Raw genomic sequence first — 22,604 nt, forward strand, 5'->3', positions numbered from 1 at the left:
CCCAAAAGAGCACGTGGTTGAAATCAGGTGTTGTGAATCGCGTTGCACATGGAAGGGCGAAATGCAGTTTGAGGGTTTTCAGCAACGTTTGGCTGGTTTGAATGAATCAAAGTGCTTCAATGTTGCCAACTTGGATGTAGTTATGGGTTTTATTTAACACCGTATCAGCTTGAAATCATATTCCAATTGCTGTAGTTATTCTCAACTCCTCACTAAGTAATATTAGTGGTTCTCCTAAGACGGGGGTCTGCAACCTGCGGATCTTGAGCCACATGTGGCCCCTTTGTGCTCCAAAAAAAAAATAAAAAATGTTGAAATTTGTACCTTTTTTTTTTTTTTTTTTTTACATATTTTTATTTTTAGATGAAATATTCTTTAAATGAATTAATGATTTAGATTTAAAAAAAAATTAATACCGTATTTTCCGCACTATAAGGTGCACCTAAAAGCCTTCAATTTTTTCAAAAGCTGCCCATGCGCCTTATAATCCAGTGCGCCTTATATATGGATCAATATTGAGCCGCAACAGGTCTCGCTGTCAAGACGCTATCGGTGACCCTGCACGATCGGTGACGCGCATGCGCAGAAGATCCCGCCATCTTGGATCGCTAGCTAATACTAATACTTTACCTCAGAGAAAATAATAAAACAGCTGTTTATTCATTTTGGAGTTGTCAGAAAGCTGGTTTGTAATCTATTAATAAAGTTTGACTGACCTATCTGACTGTTTTGTTGACATTCCCTTTAGCGCAGCACCATCTAATGGATGCATAACGTAACCCCAGCCTCTACTGTCGCGCCTTATATATGGAACAAGTTTTAAAATATGTCATTCATTGAAGGTGCGCCTTATAATGAAGTGCGCCTTATAGTGCAGAAAATACGGTAATTATTATTTTTTTTAAAACGAGTCCATTTTTTTAGGTTGTCAGAAAAAGAGAAGCAAAAGGTAGATGAAAACGATTTAAAAATGACCCAAAACATGTCCAAAAAGGGACCATAAAATGTCCAAAAACAAAAGAAGGTTGAAAATTACCATAAAATTTATTTGCAATTGCCTAAAAACAAATCAGAAAATTCATGTTAAAAAAACAAACAAAAAAGTAAACATTATAAATGAAACAATAAAATGTCGAGAAAGAAAAAAAGAAATCCCCAAAATTACCATAAAATTTCCCAGTCAGAAAATTGATTTAAGAAAACGCAGGAATTAAAATGTTCAAAAAGTAACCATAAAATGTCCAAAACCTAAAGAAGAAATCCTGAAAATTACCATAAAATGTCCACAAAATTCCCATAAAATTGTTTTGGTTCTCAAAAATTCACTTTCAATTTCTAATGTAAAAATTCATAGGCTTGCAGATTTGTCTGCAAAATGATACCAATAATTGTGACGTCACACTTTCAAACCGTTTTAATAGTAATGACAGGTCACCCGCAGGAAGGACTGTTGTGTCCCCTCCATCCGCACTACATAATGGCCACAGGCACTGCACAAATTAGAATGACCTCGCGGTCAAACAGGACAGCTGCTGCGTTCCTGGATTTATCAAAGCTTTTCCTGCGGAAGAAAATTGATTTATTCAGGAGTGCCAAGACAATTGGAGTTACAATGCGATAATGTCAAAAAGAGTTTAAAAGCGTTCATCTTTAAAATGCCAATTAATGACTGATTAGAAATAAAATCAATCTATTGCTATCGCCCTCCCGATTGACTTTGCTTGACTTTGCATGAACGCCTGCTCGAGGAGTTTGCCGTTTTCATTGGTGGTGTTGGTTTGTCAAGAACAGATGCTGGTTCGAGTCAGAGTAGTAGTAAGGTAGTCAGAGTGCAGCTTATATTGCTATAAATGTATTGTTCACTCAAAATAACTAAAAATGTAGCCAGTAATAGCTAATAGCTAGTTGTTAAAAATTGGTACAGTGGAACCTCTACTTACGAACGTCTCTTCATACGAAATTTTCGAGTTACGAAACTCCTCAACGGGAAAATATTGCCTCTTGTTACGAAATAAATTTCTAGATACGAAAAGTAAATATGCATTACCGAACGCAACATACTTTCGGCTATGGCTATTTCCTACCATAGGTACCTACAAGCGTAAATACTAGATCGGTGTTTGTGCATCGTTCTGGCATCCCATTGGCTAAGAGGAACCTCGACCATAGGTATCTATGAGCGTATACGAGATCGGTGTCTATACAGCGTCCTCATCATTCATCCCGCGGCCCATGAGGTGTTCCGATTTTCCGTTTTCCGTAAACGTATGAACTAACGGCCGACGAATTTGCGCAAAAATTCAAACAATTGGTGATTGATGAAGGCACAGTAAGTTTTTAATTGCGACGAGACGGGCCTTTTTTGGAAAAAGATGCCATACCGGAAGTTTCCATGAAGTTTCAGAATTTGTTTAAAAGAATCGCCCAGAAAAAGTGAAAAAGTGCGTTTGCTCACTAAGATGATGTTTGCCCTGGACATTTCCGAAGGATTGTTTAAAAAAATAAATAAATAAAATAAAAAACATCCATGGATCAGTTCTTTACAAAACACCAGGCAAAAAAAAAAAAAAAAAAACTCTTCTGAGAGAGAGGAACATGAACCAAAGAGGGCAAAAAACGATGAGGACAGCAGTTAAAAAGGTAAATGAGCATCATTTTTATTCTTTACTTTATTCTTTGTTTTTTTACATTATGCACAACTCTCATTTATTGTGCAATAATCTAATTGTAACATGTATTTCTTACATGTTTTGATGCATTTTTATGCTTTATAAAACATTTATGTCTGAATTTTGGGAGGCTTGGAACGGATTAGGGCATTTACATGGAAAATGCGTCTCTACTTACAAAATTTTCTACTTAAGAACTTTCTTCCAGAACCAATTAATTTCGTAAGTAGAGGTACCACTGTATTACCTCTCACACGCTCTCATATTGGTCAGTGAAAGTTCAACATGGCACCCCGGTGAAAATTGTTGAAGAGAAAAATCTGCAACATGGTGTGTTTATTTCAAGTTACAGTTAAACCTCGGTTTTCGAACGCTTCTCTTCTCGACCAAATCGGTTTTCGACCAGAAAATTCGAGAATTTTACGTCTCAGAATTCGTCCCAAAAAATCGGCTCTCGAACTGAAAAAAGCCGAGCGTACCTGAACGCGACTCACTCGCCGAGTGTAGGATAGGCGACAAAGCTGTCTATTCCTTAAGTCTGATTATGTTCAACTTGAACTGCGTAACTGAGACGAATCCTAATTTGCATAATTTGTAGTCTGTTCATTGGAAAGCGAGTTCACGTGACACAACTTACCCTCGCGTTCGTGCGTGTGGCCGCTTGAACAGAATCAGTCTTGGCCAGCAGCGATAGCAGCAGGAAGTCTGGCGCTAGTGTGCGCGTCAATGACTGGTGGGTCCTGTTGTCCTTATTTCTTGTCTGTAACCTTCTTGCCGGAAATCAGCTATAGCTTGTGCCTTCTAAAATGTTTGTTACGAATGTTTGGGCGGTGTTTCCTCATCCGCACGTTACCACATAGCACTCGTAAAGTTGATGTTGCGCTGCTAAGCCCGAAACCGGAAGTGTCACCATTTAGTTTCACAATAAGAGCAATAAGAGGAAGTGATTTCCTGAATGTCGCTAGCTTAACTGCGCTAATTTAATTTGCTTTCTTTATTAATGTGAGTGCCTTAACTTACTTTTACACATTTACTTATTGGCCTATTTTTGTCTTTCTTTAGGAAACCACACACTCACACACACACGCATACAGACACAAACAACTTAAACCAAAAGCTGCAAACAATGAACATATGTTTGAAGATTGAAGAAATACTGGAAGTGCATTTTTTTTCCATCATTTTAGATAGGATATCTTCTATTAAAATAAAACAGTGTCTATTTCTACCCTTTTCTATTTATGGTAAACAGTATACAGTGCAGTTTATGGTGTAAAATAGTAAAAAATAAAAATAAAAATAAAAAACTTAGAAAAAGTTTTTTTTAGACTTGGAACGGATTTAAAATTATTTACATTAATTATAATGGGAAAAATTGTTTCGGATTTCGAACTATTCGGTTTTGGAACAGCCTTCTGGAACGGATTATGTTCGAAAAGCGAGGTTTGACTGTATTTGTTTTGGATTTCCTGACAGGTAACCCACAAAAACATTTCCAAACAACACTTACGAACGGCATCTTTCCATCGAGTCAGTCCCGTCGTTGTTTTTGGCTTCTTGAAAATCCTGATCACGGTCGCATTTCCACTTGCGGCTGCATCGGCTGCTACGTAAATAGTGTGACATCACGGCGCGCCGGTGAGACAGCCCGTCTAATTTGCCAATTAATTAGCACGACACGGTACAGTGCGGTGTGCTGACAGGACTTGCAAACAAGAAACACAACATCCAATCGAAAGGCAGGAGTGTGTCGCCGACATACTGAAAGCGGATCACTACCAGCAACGTTCCATCAAAGAGGCTACTGCAAATTTGAAACCCGACCCCAAGTCATAGTTGAAATAGACAGAAAAATAAATAAGTCAACTTTTTGGCCTGGAGAGGATCAGAATGATGCAACTCCCTGTGACTTGTGATATCTCTCAATATTTGTTACACTGTCAAAGACATACAGTACCTTCATTTCCAATTAGCGTTAATTTTGTCAACAATAACTAAACAAAAATCATTTCGTCAACACGTTTTTCACCGGACTAAGACTAGACTATAAACTAGACTAAAACCCTCATTATTAATAAACAATAACTGGGACTAAATCAGTAGGCATTTTCGTCAACTAGTGAAGAAGAGACAAAAATTTCCTTCACTTAAAACTCATGCACTGCCTTTGACTAGTATACTTGTCAATTGTATTTTTTAGAGCGGTGCCGAATGGGGGCGAATCTGATTATGTGCGGCTTATATATGTTTTTTCCTTCTTAATGATGCATTTTTTGGCTGGTGCGACTTATAATCCGGAGCGACGTATAAACCGAAAAATACGGTAACTTCAAAAATTCACACCTCCCGGGGTATATATCGACTGATTCCACATTACTTACAGTTTTTGCACAATTTAACGTTTAATATCAACTTTTCCCCATTCATTTTCAATGGGACAGACATTGAACTTTTTCTAAGTATCACTTTCATTACCAGGTGTCTGATACTGCGAGGTGGCACAGTTGATGAAGTGCATTGCCCAGTAACCAGGAGGTCATAATTTCATAATTTATCTCCCAATTCACTTCATAAACATTCAAACACTGAACATGCATTCAAATCTTAGCATTCAGCTTTCAGCATTCCCACGCAATTTCTCCAGAAATTGCACTTAGTCTAGTTTTACAAAGATATCTCTTCAGTTGTACTAATAGCTAATAGCTAGCCAAATTCCAGTTATCTTGAACCCATGTGACTTATCTTGTTGTTCCGTCCACTTTTCAAACACGCTCAGCGATTCACAAGTGCAATCAGAAGATGGGGCATGGTGATTGGATTATCAAAGACCTTGATAAAAGAGAGCTGCCCGTTTGTTTGTTTGTTTGTTTGTTTGTTTTTTTATCCTCCCCGGTCTCGCTCTATGTATTCCCCATTGCCAATCTAATTGACTGAATAAGCCTCTGCATAATTTGCTTAAACCTTTTGGCAATTAAGCTAATGACTTGGTTGGGGTTTACTCATCTATCCGAGTGATAAGGAGTCACAGTCACCGCAGTATCGCATTTTTTTTTTTATTATTATTTCTATTGATGATAGGACAGTATTAATTATGTTCTACACTGTGGAGCGCTCTGTGTTCTGTGCTTGGCGGCCATGTTTCATGCTGTGCCAGAATAACATGCCTGAGGGGGAAATTGGGGTCGAAACATTGAGGTTAAAGGTTGAATCAAATTTAAATTCAGCGCCGGCATGTCCGCCCGTCTGAGAATGAAATTAGAAAGAGGCTTGAGCACGAGGTGAACGTCTGCTGCGTGCTATTTCACGACTAATAATTTCACTTTGAGTATGATGCGGTCACTGTGGCAAAGTCTCATTATTAACCCGCATTAATGAAAAATGCATGAGAGTCGATAATTACCATTTAGATGCGGATGTAAGAGTATAATAATAACAGAACTGTATTTAATCTCTGCGCTGTAATTGGTAAATATCTTTATTACCGAAAGACATCAGGACATGCTTACGTGATTATTGTTGTTCATTTCTTAAGTCATTCACTGCCATTGACGGCTATAGACGTCAAAAATGCATTTTAACTGGGCTGGCGGTGAGAACGCTGACATGAATATTTTCTAAACAACCTTCATTGTTGCAATTCTAGCTATGGACATGCCATCAGAGTTGACCGCACTCAACATCACTCCACAAGGAGCCCTGCTGAGGTGGAACCCCCCGATGTCCAACGTCGACAACTACGTGCTGACTCTCACACAAGACCAGGGTAAGTCGTTCTCACTTACTATTTTGAATGACTGACAAATCAATGGGAAACGACCTGGTGGTTAGCAAGTCTGCCTGGCAGATCTGTAGTTCAGGTTTCAAATCTTGGCTGTGGTCTTTCTGTGTGGGTTTTTCCATCACATTCCAGAAACATCCATATTAGGTTAATTCAGTGCTTCTCAATTATTTTCTGTCATGCCCCCCCCCCAGAAAGAAGAAAACATCTCCCCCCCCCCCCCTCCTCGACTATAAATAGTATCATTTGTCTATAAAATTGTTATAAGCACACCTCTGCATAACACTGTATCCGTATTAACGTATAAGAGAATAAAAAAAGAAAGAAATATGGACCAACTTACAACAAAGAATAGCTTTATTAACTGTAACAGAAAAGATCTAAAGTGCATCTGAAATTAAAAAAATAAAATTAATTAAAATCCTTAATTAAATTATAAACATTTTTTGACTGACCATGTCAAACCATATGATATGGAAAAATAAAATTACATAAAATCAATGAATAATAATGCATTCAAACTGATCACCAACATTAACCGAGGAGCACAATATTAAAAAAAAAAAACAACTTTAACCCGCAAAACAAAAATATGTCAAATAATTAGTGCTGATTTTTTTTTTTTTGCTTTGTGCAAAGCGCGCATGCTCAGTGCAAACAAAACCCCTACACCACCGAGTGAATGCTCCCTGCGCACACTCTGCCAATGACAGCGCCACTGCCCCCTAATGTAGTGGAGGTGCTATTGCACTTTATTCTAGGACAGTAAAAAAATACAAAAATAAAAAATAAAAAGCATGTTCCCCAAGGTCAAATGCGCCCCTTGATGGAGCCTCGCGCCCCCCTGGGGTGGCCCGCCCCACTATTTGAGAAGCACTGGGTTAATTGAAGGCACTAAATCAGGGGTGTCAAACTCTTGTTAGCTCAGGGGCCACATGGAGGAAAATATATTACCAAGTGGGCCGCATTGGGGGAAAAAAAAAAAAGGTATATAACTTAAAAACTATTGCAGTCATTTATACACAGATTTTCGTGGACCAGCCCTAAATTACGGAGCTCAACTGTCATCATATTGTTCGGGAAAATAACACGAATGCAAATGGAACGCGGAAACACTTTGCCGGTATACGTCCCGGACGTGTTAAATCTGCCTGCTTTGCATATATATATATATATATATATATATATATATATATATATATATATATATATATATATTGTTCCCAGAATGCATTGATAATTAGGGATGTCACGATAAGGGCAATATCGTGATATCGTGATATTAAAACTGCCACAATATTGTCGTCGTCATGTTCACAATATTTAAAAGGAACACATCTGTAAAAAAAAAAAAAAAAGTCAGGTTGATTTCCATTCGTGCAGTTCTAACACCCTCTAGTGGCTAGTTTATTAGTGCAATTTAATTTTCATTAGGGATGGTTTGGCCTTCCATGTTTAAAATCTATGCTAATTGTCAGATGAAGGGGAACCTAATTTGCTTGTGAAGCGATCAATGTGTGCTTGCATTACCAACTAAATGCCTCAATATTGTTAATAGAGATTTAGGTGGTTTATATGCATTGCTGTTATGTACAAAAGCACAATATTGTGCTTTTTTTTTTTAGTATGAATTCTGTTTGTTTTTTTACAATATTGTGATCTTTTATAAATATCCCCAACGCCCCCACAATATCGTGATAATTATCGTATCGTGACCTTCATATCGTGATAATATCGTATTGTGATGTTTGGATATCGTTACATCCCTAATAATCGGCCCAGCCCTAACCACAATCTTTAGCAAGTTGAAAGTGTCAAAGAACAAACTTAACAGAGCTGGTAGTATTATATGTGATTGTTTACAAAACATTTCAACTCCAATTCATTCACCTCATTAAAGAGAACAACTCTCTCTACACTGTTTCGACAGTTACAAGATTGCAATTAGAGAAGCATTTTACAGACTCAGTGCACTTCCCCTGCAAAAGGGGGCGCTGCTGGACGTGAGTTTCAGGTTTACTGTATATTTCCCCATTCAGGCACTAAATATAGATGCAATACAATTTTTATTTATTTTTTTGCCATGCCGCGCGTGTCCTCACCGTCTTGACAGCCTTTATCCGGATAGGTGAAAGATTGCCATATTGCTTGGCCTCTCAGGATCCCTCTCTCGATAATTTGCTCCATGAAGCATCGGAGATGTGCCAAGTTACTGGAGCAAAGCTGGCTTCCAATCACTTGACATTCATAACGTCGTCTCTTCAGCCACTGTCGGCAGTTATTAACCTTTTCGCATTTAGATCATCAGTTTTTCCTGTCCTGCCCACAACCGTCTTATTCCGCTGTAATCGATGATTTAAATGACTTGTCATCTGAAACGCATACTCATGGTGAATTATTAAGTATCGTCTGCTGTTCTTAATAAAACCACAAGTTAAAATTGGATGTCTGAGTAAACAAACCGTAATACGAGCTGTTGTAATAAAGATAACAATATTTGTGGTCGGACGATCAATAATGCATAGCGGACTTTGTGTTTTGTAATACGGTATACCTGATAGAGCTGCCGAAAAGTGAAAAGTCCCTTGTGCTCAAGCATCATTCGCTGGCAGAAAACAAATGTCAAGGGTTGCTTAGTTTTCATTATTTCAGCTTCTTGCCTGTCCAGATAAAACAGCACCGCTCAACTCGCGCTCAATTTTCAAACTAAATCCTGATAGACTGGACTGAAAATTCAGTCTCAAGACAAACAGTCAATAACTTCTCCTTGTATTGGTGTATTGAATAAAAATGAGTAAACCTCGGTATTTCAAAGCGTTCAATATTGTAATGCAGACAGCTTTTATAGTTTGAGCTCGCAAAGTAAGAAATGCCATTAGTCTTTTTTTTTTTTTTTTTAGTGACTGCAGATACGTTTCTGGTGGAGGGCAACAAGCAGGAGCACCAGCTGTCCAACCTGAAGCCCAGCACGTCCTACTCAGTAGCCCTCTATGCCACCAAAGGACCCCTCACCAGCGGCATCGTCATCGCCAACCTCCAAACACGTGAGAATATATCTTTCTTCAGCCTCCTCCGTCTCCATTCGGTCCATTGATGACAAGCAGTATAGTGATGTGTGTGTGTGTATGAGATGTTTTTGATTTTTTTTTTCACTGACTCACTCACAGAAGCTTACGTGTGTGAATGAGTGAGTGAAGAAAAAAAAAAAATCCGTGCGTGCTTTCAAATTGCCGCGGGAGGCGACGTCACGCGGCTGACACGTTCGCCCGGCCCCGTTTGCGACACGCCCCCCCCCTGCTCTGCGATTGGCTGGAGGGTTGTAAACACTGTCTTCCCACAGAAACGTCCCGCTGTTTACAAAACAAACACAAAATGGTGAAATACAGGCTGGGGGGGGTTAGGACAAAATCACCACCAGAAATTAAGACAAGCCCTGATCTGTAAATTGAGAAGTAGTTTGATTGTTTAAATCCTGGATTTAAAAAGTGCCTTTTCCAGAGTGAAACTGGCAGACTGCGCCTTTAATTAGTAATACACATTAAAAAAAAAAAACTAAAACCAATGCAACTAACTAAAACTAAACTAAAACTAAGCATTTATTAAAGAACTAAAACTAATAAAAACAGAACCATCCTGAAAACTACTAAAAACTAACTAAAATGAAAAATTGCAAAACTATAATAACCCGACTGCCATATTACAAATAAATTGGTTTATATACTGTCACATTTTTCTAAATATGCAAAAGCACAAATAAATTATTTGTACAATTTTTAGGACTAAACACAATTTCTCTTCATAACTTTATGTGGCCCTTGCGTCCTTCTGATTTTCTGTATGTGGCCCTCAAATGAAAAAGTTTGGACACCCCTGATGTACACTCTATAAAACAAATTTATTAGTAGCAGATGTCATTCTTAGTATCTGCTGCGGACCACTTAATAATGGATGGAGGGCCGCAAAAGGCCCTCGGGTCATAGTTTGGACACCACTGGCCTAATTCCATCTGAAGATATCCGATGGCTGAGGGAAAAAGTTTGAAATTGTCTCCCTTGAAGCACGTTGCGCAAGTCCAACTTCACGCGTGTAGATGGTGAAACCTCACATTCATGTCGAAACATTTATGTTCCAGTTCAGCAAAGCTTCAACTTTGTAAACTTTTTGGCAGTTTAAAACAGTCAGTAAGCAGAGGAGTTCTTATTCCCAGAGGAGCGTCAACTTTTCCTGTACGCAGAGATGAGATATGCCAGAGTAGTGCTGCACAGACCCCAAAACATAAATGAGGCTGAGAAACGCACTGTGGAACCATCCTGGTGCTTTACTTGCTCACAATGTTTCAGATTTGGGAACTGCAAGTCCTGCTTGATGTGTCACGTTGCCGCCGCACCTTCTGACTTCTCCAGTCTTGACAATAGAAAACGAGGAGTTGAATCGGCCTTACCGTAAACCACGACCGCATGACCTAGTAAACCAATCAAGACGCAAGACGTCATGTTTGAGTCGGCACGTGCGTTTTGATGCGGGCAAACAAACACCGGTGGTGTATTGTGTGGTTATCCAAAAGCAAGAAAAACAAACAATAAAAAGGATAAAATGCTAAATGTATCTTGTTCACAGTTATGGTGAGCTGGGGGTTTTATCTTGGGGGCGAAAGGCAATAAGCGAGTTGTCTGTTGCTTTGTTTGATTTGATTCACTTAAAACTAGTGTTGTCAAACGATTACATTTTTTAATCTGATTAATCACACTTTTTAATTTTGATTAATCACGATTAATCGGCTAAATTACATGCGTATTCACGTAAAAAAAAAATAACGTCAAAATACCGTAATATTTTGACATGAACACATTTTATTATCTGAATGTCATTTGCAAACATTGATTAAATGCATGTACGCAATTGCACGCATGCGTCTATTGCTCAAATTGTAACAGCATCAAATCAATTGGGTGCAACTCTCTTAAAATAAAAATAAATAAATAAATAAATACATACAAAATTGGGTGCAATTCAGCAATTATTAATTAATTAAACACAAATTACTTTTGTTTTATCTAAAGTCCCATCGGGGTGTTTTTTAAAGCGAAATTTACCAGCGAACACACCAACTGGAGTCACCCTGCTCATTTTGGAACAACAGGCGTAGGAAATGCCATGCATTGACCTCATCACTGACCTGCGCAGCCTTCAATGTAACCATCCGCGGTTACGTTCAAGGCTCAAGTGCGGTAAAAAAAAAAAATAGTGCGATTAATATGCGTTAAAACGTGAAACATTTTTCTGTGATTAATTAATCTATTAACGCTTTAACTTTGACAGCCCTACTTAAAACTTAAAAGCCTTCAAAGGTTGGATGATATCCAACTTGCACTTTTGATACTGGAATAAGTTAACAGAATCCTCCAATAAATAGGTACACAACCACCACACCATTTTACAAACTCGGGGCCTATTCACTAAAGGTTTGCGTCACCTTTGCACCGCGCTAACCGGCAAAAATGGAGCAATCTGGGAGCGCCTAATTCACTAAACACGCGCAGATGGGGAAATCCGTCACTAAGTGTTTTGCCAACCAGAATGCACCATGGTGCGCCGGTGTTATTTGCGCGTATGTAAATTAGGTAATTTGCATACATTTCACACAAACTACGCCCACCCCAATGCAAATGAGACTCATTGATATGCAGCGTCTAATTCACTAACGCCAGCGCAAATAGCAACACCGCGTTTGGAAATAACGTTTTTGGAAAGCATGTATTAACCTGCCGCAAACTCGATCTCCGGGATCATGACAGCAGTGCGGGCCATTTGCGGCATAACATGCGCGGCTGATCACGCAGAGAGGAGAAAGAGAGATGGGGAAATATTTCCCTGTTAGCTTAGGACACGTAACGTAACCCGGACTGATCGGCAATGGTGGGGAGGCATTTCACGATCATTTTTACGTGCCAGATGCATACTGTACATCCACGCCAACCACTAAAAATTTATTTTTTTAAAACCATCGCACCAATAATTTGTACTTTATGAATGAATGACGTCGCTGTCGTCCTCTCTGCTCTGTCCAGCTTAACTCATTCACTCGCCGCCATTTTCACGGAAGCAATCCCGTTCGCTCCCGGCTGTTTTACTGGATTTTGACTGATTTTGCAAGGCCCACAGAATATTGTGTTCAATTGCTATAAAGCATGGAACCTACCAAAAGAAAGATTAAAGTCTTTTCTTTCATCAGGAAAAAAAAAAAAAGTATGTTTCTATCTGTTTCCGTTTTGCAGCAATTAGCATTAGAAGAGAGCTACGTTTCATCAGTGTTTACAAATCTATTCAAAATTGTAAGTAATTGAGCTTTTTTTCTACATGGCCCTGGTTGATCTCCTTTGCTCTGCTGCCACCTGCTGGCCGTTTGTGTAATACCATTTCTGCAACTGTTCTATGCAGTTGAGAGGCTGCATGCCTTCTGTATGCTCTAGCATAAAAAAAAAAAAAAATGTATAAATACGTCTTTGGGACACTTAGAACATTAAAAAAACGTATTTATACGTTATTGGGAGTAAATGAGTTAATGGCGCTCTAAACGCTTCCTCTCGGTCCAACCTCGCTTTCTGATGATGTCATCTTTCTCGCAACTGTTACTATGACAACCATGTTCTTGGCGCAAATCCGTTGACATGTGTGGTAAATCAGGTTCAAATGTGCTCCAAGCTGTCAGTTTTGTGGGCGTGTTTGTGCCGGTATATGATTAGAGCAATATCCTTAAGTGAATAGGTGGGTAACTGGGCGCAGACTGCGGGTGCAGTTGTGGTGCAATATTTCGCGCTATTACCGGACGCAGCACATTCTTAGTGAATAATATATACCCTCAATGTTTATTAAATGTGTTGTTGTAGTTTCAAATCTACTGTACAGTGCAGTGCAAATCTAAGAGTGAACACTTGATTGGATGTAAATGGACATCATGGCATCGTGTGTAGCAGCAGAGACAAAAATAAATCAATACGCACATTTACAAGGAATGATGGCGCACTCGTTTGTGATTATGGCTCTTTGTTCGACAGCGTGGCTGGTTGCAAATTCAAGAAAAGAGTGTAACGCGCCGTGCATGTTAGCAGCCTGAAGGCTGCTGCTCTTGCAACAAAGAAAAATAAATTGTACGACTTCTCCACTTAAGTCAGACATTACTGACAGACGTAGTTGGAAAGCCAGAATCCCCACGGAGGACTGTGTAAAGTTCTATTCTAATTGTTGTGAGCAATTTATAGCAGCATGTTTGAAATTGTGCACAAAAAAAAGAGAAGATTCTACTTTTTCTTTTGACAGGTTCCATGCTGATATTTTCATATAACACAATTTTCCTTGGGCCTTGAAAGATAAGTAAAAATACTCGTAATCGCCTAGCAATTGAGGAGCTCTGCTTTAAAAATGGCTGACATATGCATTTGCACTATTTAGAATAGTTTCCAAATGTCTTAATAACACGTCTGTGACATGCTTTTGTCTCAGTATGCAGTAGATCAGGGGCGTCCAAACTACGGCCCGGGGGCCATTTGCGGCCCGCCGTTCATTTTTCAGTGGCCCGCGACATATTGCTAAAAATGGCATTTGACTCAGTTCAAATAAAATAAACAAAACAAAAAATGTTTGGTGATGGTCAAATTAAGAAGGGAGGGTATCGAAAAACAGGTGCCATTAAAGGTTATTTTAGTTAGCTAAAACTAATGAAAAAACTAAAATTCAAAAAACAGTATTGTTACCGAAATAAAATAAAAAAGAAGATGCTTTTTAAAAAACTAACTGAAACTACATTTTATGTTTACAAAACTAACTAAAACTAACTATAATTACAGCAAACATGTCCTTCGTTTAAGTCTTTGGTAATTAATTTAATGCATGAGCCTTTGGGGATGATTTTAAATGTGATTTTTAGTAGATTTATTTTGATATAAACCGGAATAATGACGTTTGAAAGTATGTCACACAGAAGTGACGCCATCAAGCAGCAGCCAAAAGAAAAGCACCAAAAGATGACGTTGCTCCCATGCTGTTTTTTTTTTAATATTGCGCACAATACACATTTAAAAAAAAAATAAAAAATAAAATAAAAAAAATAAAAAACTAATACTGAAACTAACAAACTAAATTAAAACTAAGTATTTTTTTTTAAAGAACTAAACTAATGAAAACTAACGGAACCACCCTGAAAACTAATAAAAACTAACTCAAATGAAAAATTCCCAAACTATAATAACCCTACTGCCATATTACAAATTGAATTGGTTTATATACTGTAGCATTTTTCTAAATATGCAAAAGCACAAATAAATTATTTGTACAATTTTTAGGACTAAACGCAATTTCTGTTCGTAACATTATGTGGCCCTTGCGTCCTTCTGATTTTTTCTGTATGTGGCCCTCAAATGAAAAAGTTTGGACACCCCTTCAGTAGATCAATAATTACACAGATTTATTTATTTATTTTTTTCATACAAGACTGCACAGATTCTGTTTTCCCTTGCGGAAGCGGCACTTCATCACCAAATTGCACTTGTCAATCAGAGTGTAGATCTTTGTATCATATGTGGTGCATGCATCAGAAGCACGAGTAAGCCCCAAACAATACAACGTTACAACTTCAGTGGGCAATCGAGTATGTGCAATTTATCAGATGCTAACCCTATTAGCTAACGCTAATCTGTTCATCCAACAAATCTTCAATGTAGCTCTGCTTATCTTTTTGCTTTCATGTACCGTTTCAGACAGTGTAGTCAGACACCCGGGCTTGCAAATACTTGAAAGTGGTCCTGGATCTTCACCCAGCCTAGTTACCAAAAACTTAGGTGGCGAGACTTGTGTTATATCAATTTGTCCCCTGTCACGTTGCAGCAGGACGGAAATTCTCTCACATTTTCCAAAATAGGCAGATAACAAAAGATTTATTTGGTTGTTAAATTTCACACTCCAGAAAGCCATCTTATTTTTATACAAGCAATTAAAAAGGCAATTTTCCATAAAATGTCCTCTTTAAATGGAAATGATCTTGCCGTAACATTTTGTTGCACAACACGTTATTTCTTCCAAATTAATATCTAATGAAAGGACATCTGCTTATACTTTCATGGCAGAAACATTGTGGATATGAATTGTCAAATATTTTGATAGCTGGCTGCAGCTCCTTACATGGAAAACAAAAACTCTGCTTTTATGATACTATTTAGAAAGGAATAGATTGGAACCCTCTAAAATAGAAAAAACATTGTGATGTCAAAAGATTAAAAAGTAAATGATTCAAAACAAAATTTAAACAATATCTCACTGTATTGCAGACTTGCTTGTTCATTTTCCTTCCGATAATTTATCGCTTTAATTCCTTCCAAGATCATGATTCAGTGGAATTGTATTTTGCAGCTATAAAAAGGAGAATAAAATATGAAAATACGATCTCATCCTGTGAGGTAATACCCCCGTTGTAAAGCGTGAACAAATGATCCCATCTGCTGCCTCTTGTGTCTGTTTGTTCCATAAAGCATTGTTTATACTCTCACTTAATGCTGGCTGGGCTCAATCGCATTCCGAGCCAAACCGGCAGAACATCTGCTCACCTGCTTCAGCGCTCTCGGTTTAAAAAAAAAAAAAAAAAAAAAATCTAAATGAAGAAATAACGGCTCATGGTCAATTCATACTAATTGAAAAGAAATAGCGCCCGCTGGCCTCTCAGCTCTCGCCGGTCATCTCGGCACCGAGTTTCATCAAGACAAACCGGAAGATAAATTTGCTTCGTTTTCTTGCACATGCACTCAGAAGGGAACTTCAGATAAGGAGGTCGGGGCATGGACTTAGAAGAGGAAGCAAATGGAGAAGATAAAGAGTGCAATGGAGAGGGAAAAAAAAGCTCAGGGATGTGGGAATAGGTGGTGAGGAGGGAAATGGAAAAATTAGCTGCAAGGGGGATCAAATGCTGCGGGAATATGGAGAAGATTTGCACATCACCCAGGACTTTTTTTTTCTTTTTTTTCTTAAGAACTTCAAGTGCACCATTGAGTCCGCACGCTCTCTTAATTAAACGCACTCAGCTTTAGGCGTGTTGCGATATATTGATATCGCGATAAGTCGCGATACTTTGTCTCCTGATAGATGATCGATACGTCTACGCAAGTATCGCGATATTTGGAGTTAATAACCAAGCCACGATAACGGCTCCATTCTTCATGACTTATTGACCAATTACTGGGCGGGCCACTAGGGGGAGTGCCTCATAAGAGTGGCGGGAAAATGGACATAAGTCTTCAGGCGAAGAAGACTCATAAGCTTAATTTTTAAAATTATTATATACATATATATATATATATATATATATATATATAATTTATTTTTATTTGTTATTATTATTATTATTATTACTTAAATTTTATATATATTATAGATATTTGTTATATGTATTTATATTATTTATATTTATTTATATTTTGTATTTGTATCATTTATTGATATTTATTTTATTGTGATTTTTTTTATTATTATTATTATTATTATTATTATTTTATGATTAGTTTTAGATAATTAACCCAGTGCTTCTCAAATAGTGGGGCGGGACCCCCCACTAATCTGTGAGTAAATTGAGATAAGGTTATCATTAACTCATTCACTCCCAACCATTTTCACTTAAGTGTTTTCCTGGATTTTGACTGATTTTGGAAGGCCCACGAAATATTATGTTCTATTGCTATAAAAATATGGAACATAGCAAAAGAGAGATTAGAGTCTCTTCTTTTATCAGGGAAAAAAAGTATATTCCTATCTGTTTCCGCTGTGCAGCAATTAGCAATAGAACATAGCTAAGTTTCATCGTTTTTCACAATTCTGCTTAGAACTGTGGGGAAATCAGCTTGTTTTAACATGGCCTGGTTGATCTCTTATACTCTGCTGCCACTCAACTATTTTCTGCAGTAGAGAGACTGCATCAAAGCCTTCTTTGTGCTCTGGTATTAAAAAAAACAAAAACAACAAAAAGACGTATAAATACGTCTTTGGGACACTTAAAACATTTAAAATATGACGTATTTATACGTTTTTGGGAGCTAATGAGTTAATTCAGTATTTACATTACTCCTAAAATTGGCTTTCAGGATGATGAGATATGTGCACTTTATATTGATGTTTTCTGTTTTGTGGTGTTTGTAATATGTGCCTTGGCTCGGTAAAGGTTGGCAAGCATATTTTCTGCATGGAAAATCATCTTCTTTCCATCAAGCACGAAATTGAGGTTATAGCTGGCCACCGCCGCTGCCGGCGGTCATCGCGTGAACCCCAACCCCCCAAACGCAGGTGATGTAAGGTGGTGAAAGTGAGGCGATGTGGCTCAAACCGCGGCACTGTCGCAAGCGCCTGATGTGAGAAGCGGCGTGGGGAGAGCGTGCCGTGTGATGTAACGTGCGGTAAAACTTGGGTGGGCTTGACAAATCAGCAGTTTGCTTTTGAGGATGTGATGCACTTTGAGTTCATGCGGAAAGTGGTCTTGCTGATCGACTCTTCTGTCATCCTGCGGAGTGTCAATAATAGGCCAGAAATTGCTTCAGAGTCTTTTATTCCTTTGTTTATGCCGGGAAATAAATTCACCTTCTGGGCAAATTATTCTTATTGATTTCTTATTTCCATTTTTCTTCAAAATAATCTCCCACTAGTGCTTCCTAAACTTTTTACACCAAGGACTGAAACGCCTAAAAAGAATTTAAAAATAAATAATAGTGCTGTCAAAGTTAAAGCGTTAACTAATTAATTAATCACAAGAAATTAACGCATTAATCATTGCATTACCACAGATTAATCACACTATTAATTTTGACCGCAGATGATCCTTTTTAGCCGACAGCGGTGGTTACTTTAAAGGTAGCTGTTGGAGTTTGAGCAATAAGCATAACTACATGCATTACAGTAAAGCATTTAATAAATGTTTACATATGCCGTAGGTCATTTTTTCCCATTTTAAATTATGAAAATAATTAATTGATTAGAAAAAGCAGGATGAGCGTGTGCAGTGGATATAAATTTTTGAAGATGTCCTCATAAGATTAAATGTAAAAAAAAATTAACACATAACTGGTGAGCTTCAAATTTAGAAGGCAAAATATGTTGGAAAAAAAGCCTTTTTAAGTCAGTGATTAATCGTGATTAAACAAAATTCTAAGATGTGATTGATTGTGTGTTTGACAGCTCTAATAAATAAATAAGAAATAAAAAAAAAAAAAAGTATTTAAATAATGGTTCAATTAAAATGTCTTGCACATAAAACTTAAATGCAATGAGTTCCAGAAAAAAATGTTTAAGACCGAACCGTTCTCGAAGTCTGAAAACAAGGGTAGGCAACTTTATTTCTGTAGCACATTTTATATAATGAGCAACTCAATCAGCTTCACACAAACAAAAGCACATCTAAAAGCATTAAAATGTTAATGTAAAACATTTCTTGACTATATGTGACCTCACTAGTCTAAAAATAGCATTCTGATTAAGATTACATTTTTGGAATATAAATTAAAACCTTAAAAAAAAAAAAAAAAGTTCTGAAGCAAAATCCAGCCATTTTGATCCATCTCAGGGGGGTGGCCATTTTGCCGGTTGCTGTCGACTGAAGATGACATCAATGTTGCTCATGTAACAACCAATCAGCGCTGTAATTGGTTGAACTCGTATTCCACTAATTTACCAGAATACCATCTTAGACTAAGTGGGGCTGCATAGAACATATTGTCAAAAAATAAATTGGGTTAACTTCCTCTTTAAGAAACAAACTGAAGACATTCGCAGAACAAAAAGAATAAAAATAGATTTGTAAAATTAATTTAAAAAAATACATTTACATTTAAGCACATTTTCAAACAAAAGATTTGTATACATTTAAAAGCAAAAGAAAGAAATAAAAAGTAGCATTCTGAAATTACAAAAAAAAAAAAAACAGAAAAACAACAATTAAAGGCCCTAGATCAGGAGTGTCAAACTCATGTTAGCTCAGGGGCCGCATGCAGGAAAATATATTACCAAATGGGCCGCATCAGTAAAATAATGGTAAATAACTTAAAAAATGATTGCCGTCAGTTATATGCAAATTTTCACTTTGTGAGCCAGACCTAAATTATGGAGCTCAACTGTAATTATATTGTGTTAAAAAATAACACAAATGCAAATGGAACGCGGCAACACCGAGTTCTGGATGTGTTAAATCGACCTGTTTTGCATATATATTGTTCCCAGAATGCACTGCGTTTCGCAGTTCATGACGTTATAAGGATGTTAATCCTTGTCATATCTATTTGTGTTACCAGTAACTGAATTCATTTTGTATTTAACATGTTTATGTCTTTCTATGATTGAAAATAATAATAATAATAATTAAACAAACTGTCACTTTAAGTTGTGTGTAAAATAATGACATCAGGACGATTCCCCCGTACAAGTTGCATTGCTCATCTGAGGATTGCTTGTGAACTTACAAATTTATGTTCTGATTGTTGATTAATTAGTCTGACATTACAATTTTTTTATTTTATTTTTTTTTATTTTGCAAAATCATCTCGCGGGCCGGATAAAACACCTTTGCGGGCCTAATCCGGCCCGCGGGCCATATGTTTGACACCCCTGCCCTAAATGAAAAGAATGGGGAAAATGCATAGTTTTTAATCTGCATTTCAAAGCTTTTATACTTTGTGACTGTTGTCACTTCTTTTGGCAGTGCATTCCGTTTCTGTGCAGCACAACATCTAAATGCTGCTTCGCCATGTTTGCTTTAGCAGTTTATGACATCAGAAACAACCACCATATTCTTACATTGACTGTATTCCACTACAAAAAAAAACTCTGCTATTCATCCATCCATCCATTTTCTTAACTACTTTTCCTCACAAGTGTCGGGGGGTGCTGGAGCCTATCCCAGCCGGCTTCGGTGGTAGGCGGGGTACACCCTGACTCAAGTTATTTAAGTTATTCATTCCTTAAAAAAAAAAAGACACCTTTCAGAAACTGGCACATTTCAAATATTGACCTGAATGTTTAACATCGCACTCCAGGGACCAACCTTTCAAAGATAAACCCGTTTCCATAATATGTCCCCCTAGGTTTCATTTTTCAAAGTTGTCGACACTTGTCCAACTCATCAGCAAGTTCAACAGCGAGTGCGTAAGATAAGCGGAAACGCTTTAAGAGTCATAGTAGAAGCAAAGACGGGTTATCCTATTAGATTAAACAAGCAAAGCAGAACTACCACTTTGTCACGCACATGAGATTCGTTTGGTGTGGCCTCATCCTTCAAATCTATTTTCAGACTTAAAATTCCACATGAAACGTATGGAGGACCAAAACTGCCAAAATTAAAAATAAATAAAAAATAACTAAATAAATGAACAAATGACTAAAAGTGAAAATAAAAATGAATATAAAAAATATATAATTTGAAAATTATATCCAAAAAAAATAAATATAAATGGAAATAAATCCGGTTTTATTTTCACTTTTTGTCATTTATTTATTTAGTCACTTATTTATTTATTTAGTCATTTATTTATTTTGAATTTTGGCAGTTTTGGGCCGTACTGCCAAGTCGAAATGTTATTCAAATGAGGGGGCGGTCCTAAGCACGTCTTGGGTTGGACTCCGCCATTCGTTGCAAACTGCCTGTCATTGGTCGAGTGAGCCAATGGAGAGCTCCAGCAATGGACGACGATCATGTCCACTGTCTGCTCTCACTTGTCTAACAACTCAAGTCGCAAGTTGAGGTGACGGTGGACACGATCGTCGTCCATCGCTGGAGCTCTCCATTGGCTTACTCGACCAATGACAGGCAGTTTGCAACGGTGGAGGACCGTGAATAACATTTCGACTTGGCAGTACAGCCCCAAAACTGCCAAAATTAAAAATAAATATATGACCAAATAAATGACTAAATAAATCACTAAATAAATAGATAAACAAATAACTAAATAAATAGATACATAAATGGCTAAATAAATAGCTCAATAAATGGATAAATAAATAAATAAATGACTAAATAAATAAATAAATAAATAAATGACTAAAAATGAAAATAAAAACGGATTTATTTCCATTTATATTTATTTTTTTAGACATAATTTTCGAATTATATTTTTTTTGTATTATATTATAATATAATAATAATAATATTATTATTATTATGTTATTATTATTATTATTATTATTATTATATTTTATTATATATATATTTTTTTTTTATGTTTTCATTTTTATTTTGACTTTTAGTCAATTATTTATTAAGTTATTTATTTATTTTGAATTTTGGCAGTTTTGGTCCTCCATAGAAACGGCTTAAAAAAAATAAAAATACTCGCTAATGGCCCCCTCAGCAGTACTGTGGTGTGTCTTGTATATTTAACAGAAGTCAGTGCTGCTTTTCTACATCACACCTCCTAGTGAAAAGAACCATCATCTAAAAAGTCTTCCAGTGACCTGGAAAAAAAAAAAAAGTTCCTCTTCCCGCCTATGTCTCTTTGAAGCCTTTGGCAAGTAATTATCCGTCAATGACACATTGACGGGTCAGTCAAACGCCGCCCGCCGCGTCTCATTTCCAGGGTATTAATTTACAGCCCGTGAGGCCACATTTGCTCGCCGCAGCTGCTCCGACCGTTTTACTGCCGCCGATATTATCGGCCGGTGCGTCCGGGCCTCATCCTGAATGAGTCACGCGCGTTTTTCTTATTAACAAGGTGTGGATCAGACGGACACTTGACCTTGAGCGCTGGAAATTCCTGGCAAATTTACACATCGATTGTCTTTTGCCTTGAAGAGCTGCGTGGTAATCAATTCGAACTAGAATCATGAACGTCACTGTTTTTTTTTGTTTTTTCCCCCTAAAAACAGGGGTGTCCAAACGTTTTTATTTGAGGGCCACATACAGAAAATCAGAAGGACGCAAGGGCCACATAATGTTATGAAGAGAAATTGTGTTTAGTCCTAAATATTGTACAAATAATTTATTTGTGCTTTTGCATATTTAGAAAAATGCTACAGTATATAAACCAATTTATTTGCAATATGGCAGTAGGGTTATTATAGTTTTGGAATTTTTTATTTTAGTTAGTTTTTATTAGTTTTCAGGGGAGTTCTGTTAGTTTTTATTAGTTTAGTTCTTTAAAAAA

General features: G+C 37.2%; 1 protein-coding gene across 3 annotated transcripts in view; it reads left to right on the forward strand.

Moving 5' to 3' along the window:
* tnr (tenascin R (restrictin, janusin)) overlaps window positions 1–22,604 on the forward strand; it is a 169,084-nt gene that overhangs the window by 112,298 nt on the left and 34,182 nt on the right. For all 3 annotated transcript variants that reach the window (XM_077514753.1, XM_077514770.1, XM_077514763.1), the window contains 2 exons: window positions 6,313–6,432; window positions 9,348–9,491. In XM_077514753.1, the coding sequence (XP_077370879.1) occupies window positions 6,313–6,432; window positions 9,348–9,491 (264 nt within the window). The remainder of the gene's footprint in view (window positions 1–6,312; window positions 6,433–9,347; window positions 9,492–22,604) is intronic.

The sequence above is a fragment of the Festucalex cinctus genome, chromosome 1 (assembly GCF_051991245.1).
Source record: "Festucalex cinctus isolate MCC-2025b chromosome 1, RoL_Fcin_1.0, whole genome shotgun sequence".
NCBI classification, from domain to species: Eukaryota; Metazoa; Chordata; class Actinopteri; order Syngnathiformes; family Syngnathidae; genus Festucalex; species Festucalex cinctus.